General features: G+C 24.3%; 4 protein-coding genes across 4 annotated transcripts in view; 2 read left to right on the top strand and 2 right to left on the bottom strand.

Annotated features, from left to right (window-relative positions):
* Positions 1 to 31: 31 nt before the first annotated feature.
* Positions 32 to 402, bottom strand: DICPUDRAFT_81546 (uncharacterized protein; the record flags this gene model as incomplete). Its single annotated transcript, XM_003290773.1, has 1 exon — positions 32 to 402. A coding segment is annotated over one exon (371 nt), but the record flags the coding sequence as incomplete, so codon positions are not given.
* Positions 403 to 1,052: 650 nt separating this feature from the next.
* Positions 1,053 to 2,233, top strand: DICPUDRAFT_155371 (uncharacterized protein; the record flags this gene model as incomplete). Its single annotated transcript, XM_003290785.1, has 2 exons — positions 1,053 to 1,247; positions 1,319 to 2,233. The coding sequence occupies 2 exons, from the start codon at positions 1,053 to 1,055 to the stop codon at positions 2,231 to 2,233; spliced, it is 1,110 nt and encodes a 369-aa protein (XP_003290833.1).
* Positions 2,234 to 2,296: 63 nt separating this feature from the next.
* Positions 2,297 to 3,500, bottom strand: DICPUDRAFT_155370 (uncharacterized protein; the record flags this gene model as incomplete). The annotated part of the gene is made up of 2 exons (XM_003290772.1): positions 2,297 to 3,184; positions 3,258 to 3,500. The coding sequence occupies 2 exons, from the start codon at positions 3,498 to 3,500 to the stop codon at positions 2,297 to 2,299; spliced, it is 1,131 nt and encodes a 376-aa protein (XP_003290820.1).
* Positions 3,501 to 3,979: 479 nt separating this feature from the next.
* DICPUDRAFT_155369 (uncharacterized protein) overlaps positions 3,980 to 4,992 on the top strand; it is a gene marked incomplete at both ends in the record, with an annotated part of 1,822 nt that continues 809 nt past the window's right edge. The window contains one exon of the mRNA XM_003290784.1: positions 3,980 to 4,878. Coding sequence (XP_003290832.1) covers positions 3,980 to 4,878 — 899 coding nt within the window. The remainder of the gene's footprint in view (positions 4,879 to 4,992) is intronic.

Below are 4,992 nucleotides of genomic sequence, written 5' to 3'. Positions count from 1 at the left end.
TATTATATATATATTATATTGGAATACAAACCATGGACATGGATAAAAAAATACACGTTCATCTTCATCAAATTCCATATCTTCAATATCTACTTCATCATAAAATGAAGTTGAATCACTAGTTGTTGTATGTGCTATAATTCTAGGTTTACCATCTTCATTTACTATATTGTTTAATCTTTCTGCTAATTTTTCATCGATAACAATAGAATTGGTTTCTTTTTTAACAGAGTTTAATGTATTGAATACTGGTGTATTATTATTATTGTTTTTATCGTCTTGTTTAATTTCAATACTCTTTATGTCTTCTGTTAACTTTTCTATGATATCTTTATTATTATTATTTTCATCTATATTATTGCTGTTATTACTGTTTGTATTATTATCATTTAAAACTGTCATTTTTATTTATATTTATATTATTTATTTGTTTTTATTTTCAATATTATTTTATACAAGTTATAATTATTTAATTTATATACAATATAATATAATATCGATTATTAAGAAATAAACTTTTTAAACAATTAAAAAAAAAAAAATATTTTTAAATTTTATTTTTTTTTATTTTTTTTAATTTTATTTTTTCGTTTTTTTTAAAAAAAGTTAAATTGACGGATATTATAAAAGAAATAAAATTATTTTAGTAACTATTAAATATTTATTTCAATTTCTTTGTATTAAAAAATGAAATTAATTGAAATATTTAATAAATTTTAATTTTTTAAAATGAGAAAAAAAAGAAAAAAAGTTTTCAAGTGTTTTTCCCAAATCTTTTTAATTTAATAAAATTGAACATTTAAAAATAAGAAACACAATTTTGTTATTTTAATGAATATTATTTACACTTTAAATATATCAAAATAATTGAGATTTAATATTGTAACTAAATATATTAATATTAATTTTTAATTTAACTTTTATTTAACCAAATAATAAAATCTTTTTATTTTTTTATTTTTTAATTTTTTTAATTTTTTTAAAATTTAAAAAAAAAAAAAAAAACGATCATTGTTTTATCATTTTATATATACAATAGTTTAGTTTATAAAATGGGTAGAAGATCACACAAACAAGAATTACATAAAAAAAAAGTTGAGATTAGTCAAACTATTTATTTACCACGTTCTTGGGACTACTATGAAAGATTTAAACAACCATATTTTTATCCATTCGAATTCAGCCAAATAGAAATCAAACAATCCGAATTGGGTGATATCAAAATCAATGCAACTCTTTGGGATACAGTAATTATAATAATATTAGGTATACCATGTATATGTATATATAAATACTAATTTATTTGTTTTATTAATAGGCAATTGTAATGTCAAAATTTTTTGAATTAGAAATTGGTAGAGATGGATTAAAGGGTAAAAGAATTATAGAGTTGGGTAGTGGTGTTGGTTTGTTGGGTGTTGTATTATCACTTTTAGGGGCAGATATTATTATTACAGAACAAAAAAGTATGCATGGTATTTTAGAGTATAATGTTAAAAAGAATTGTAAAGATCTCAGCAAAACCAAAGTTCAAGAATTGTGGTGGGGTGACAATATATTGGATTTTAAACCACCATTTGATATGATTGTTGGTTCAGATTTAATTTATGAAGATCATTGTATTGATCTTTTATTAAAATCATTAATGGATCTCAGTTCATTCCATCCAAAACCAAAGAGCAAATACAGCGATATCATCGATCAATTAGATGAAAATGGTAATATACCTGAAAACTTATTAGAGAATTTAAAAATCAATAATGACAATGAAGAAGAAGAAGAAAATGACGAAGAAGAGGAAGAAGAGGTAGAAGAGGAAGAAAAAGAAGAAAAAGAGGATTTAGATGAAGAAGATAGAGATGATTTAGAAGAGGATAATAAAAAAGAAAATATATATGACAGCAATTTCCAATATAACAAAGAGATCAAAAAGAAATATAAAAATAAGAAAATAAAAGAAGATGATGAAGAGTTAAAAGGCGAAGATTATTTGGTTTCTTCGTCATTGCTTGAGCCAAACCCAGATACTGTAATTTACTTAGGCTATGAACACAGAGAAATGAATGCTGAATCAATTTTTATGAATAAAGTTAACAAATATTTCCACGTTGAAACTATTACAACAAAGCATTTAAATCCTGGTTTTTCTGGTGTCGATATTAGAATTTTGAAAATGAAGAAAATAAAACAACAACCACCACAAGAAGAAAAAGATAAAGAGGAAAATAAATAAATAAATAAAAAACTTTTTTTTAGTTTTTTTTTAAAATTATTTTTTATTTTATTATTACATTTATTAATTTACAATTAAAATTATTATTAAAACTAAAATAAATTTTAAAATTTGATTTGATTCTAATTTTGGAGCTGCAGATTCGCTGGTTTGGTTGTTTTTGTCGGCATACCATATTTTATTTATAACCAAGGATCTCGAAGGCTCAACGAATGGCTTGATGGGCAATTGGAAGCAATTAAAGTTTGATACGTAGAATGAATCTACTTTATCGATACTAACATAAGCTATTTCTTGAAGATATGGAACTTTTATACCGTATTTACCAACAGCAGGTGATTTGAAATGTACATCTGAAACTGGTACATATAGTTTGTTTAGTGGTGTATTTCTAGCGCTGACATATTGACAATGTTGCATCAATGTATCGAAATAGCTTTTGCATATGGAAAGTGGTTTGCCGTGTGTTATATTGGTGTTGACTAGCGATCCATTTACAATATCTTTTTCAACTACAGTTTCACTATCTAAAAAAAATAATGGTACCTTTCCTTCTACTCCAAGCAATCTATAAATACTGGGGTCTAAATCTCTAAGGATAGTTCTATGGTCTTGTGAGCATCTAAAACATTGAATTTTAACCAAATGATCCAAACAAGTCTTAACACTGTCTCTTGTATCATATACAAATAATATTTGTTCGTCATCCTCATTGTTTTTGGTTTTATTTGGCTCAATCAAGTCTGGTGTTGTACCGTCATCATTTACAATTTTAAATCCACCTTCTAATGTTTTATTATTTGTTAAATCTATTAAATTGCCAATAACCTGATCTGACCATATATAATTAATTGCTTTATTAAATGATTCTTTATTACTATTTAAACAACAACTTAAATTTCTTAAATCTGATCCATCATGTAATAATGAACAGTTGCTTGGTAAATATGACTATGTTTTATATTGAAAAAGAAAATTTAGTTGTGTGGTTCTTTTTTTTTTTAATTATTTTATGGATACCTACAATTGAATTCTCTTTTTTAACTGAATGTGGTTTATAAATATATGAGTTATTTACTAAATATAATGACTGGTTATTTGTATTACCATAGCATAGAAATGGAATATTTTCCACTTCATCTGGTACGTCTATAAGTGTATTAAAGGTACTTGAGGAATCCAACGACCCTGAATCCTCATTTTGGCAAAATATAAAATTGAATAATACTGTGAAAATAAATACAATATTAAACCATTTTATTATCATTGTTTTTATTTTTATATTATTTAGCTAATTAAATTATTTTATTTTTATTTGTGTTTATTTATTATCTGCTTTTTAGTATAATTAAAATAAAAAATAAAAAAAAAAAAAAAAAACTAAAATAAAATTAATTTTAATTTAAAAAAAAATAAAAAAAAAAAATATTTTTTTAAATTTAGGAATTTATATAAGGTTATAAATTTATTTTCAAAGATAGAATTGTTTATTTTTTTTTGAAAAAAATTTATATGTTTTTTTTTATTTCTATTTTATTACTTGGAATTTATTATAGTTCTGTTTAATATATAATGTATATTTTTTAATTATTATTTTATTATTATTTTTTTTAATTTTATTTCAAATTATTTTAAAAAAAAAATTTATTATTTTAATTTTTATTTTTTTTTTTTAAAAACGAAAAACTTTTTTTTTTTATTTTTATTTTTTTTTACGATTTATTTTTTTGGAAAAGTGGTAATAAAATGACAAGAACTAGACAATCAATTGCAACACCAAAAAAAGAAGCAGAATTAATTGAGACATTATCAAAAACATCAAGAAAGGATGGTGCTATCGATTTAAAATCAATTTTAAAATTACAAAATACTCCAAAAAGAAAAAGAGCTCCAGCTAAAAAATTAGCCGAAGAGAAACCAAAAGAAGAAGAAAAACAAGAAGAAATTAATGAAACACCAGTAAAATCAACCACACCACAAAAACAAACTACCCCAAAAGCAGCAACACCAAAAGTTGACTCACCAAAAGCAGCCTCACCACAACCACCACAACCAACACCATTAACACCAAAATCAAATAAAAAAACTCCGGTTCAAAATAAAACACCAATTAAAACTCCAGTTAAAAATGAAAATCCAACAGCATCATATCCATTAACTCCAACACAAAATGATGACGATTCAAATAATTACGATGATGAGGACTCAACCGAACCAATTAAAATTCAAACTGTTACTCCAATAAAAGAAAACAATAATAAAAGAAAAGAAACTGGAGAAGAAATCAAAACCTCAGTTCAACAAAAAAAACTTAAATCGGATCCAAGAGTAGATACACCATTGCCAGTTTCAAAATTAAATAAACCATCATTTGAATTTAAAGTACCAGAAGTAAGACAAATTTCAAAACCAGCAGCAAAAGAAAATACTAAAACTTTAAAGGAATCTAAAGATACTAAAGAAATTCCAGATAAACAAACACCAGGAAAAGAAACATCAAAAAAAACCCCAGCAAAAGAAACTCCCAGCAAAAAAAAAACTCCGGCAAAGGGAAAACTCCAGGTAAAAAGAGGTAAAAAAAAACTCCAGCAAAAACAAAACTTCCAGCAAAAGAAAGTTAATTCAAACCTCCCGGCAAAAAGAAGGTTAAATCAACTCCCGGGAAAAACAAACTTCCGGCAAAACAAACTCCAGCAAAACAAAATTTCCGGGAAACCAAATTCCCGGGAAAAGAGGGGTTAAACCAACTTCCCGGAAAA

This window comes from Dictyostelium purpureum (assembly GCF_000190715.1).
Source record: "Dictyostelium purpureum unplaced genomic scaffold DICPUscaffold_243, whole genome shotgun sequence".
Lineage (NCBI taxonomy): Eukaryota > Evosea > Eumycetozoa > Dictyosteliales > Dictyosteliaceae > Dictyostelium > Dictyostelium purpureum.
This window is presented reverse-complemented; position numbering and strand designations above follow the sequence as displayed.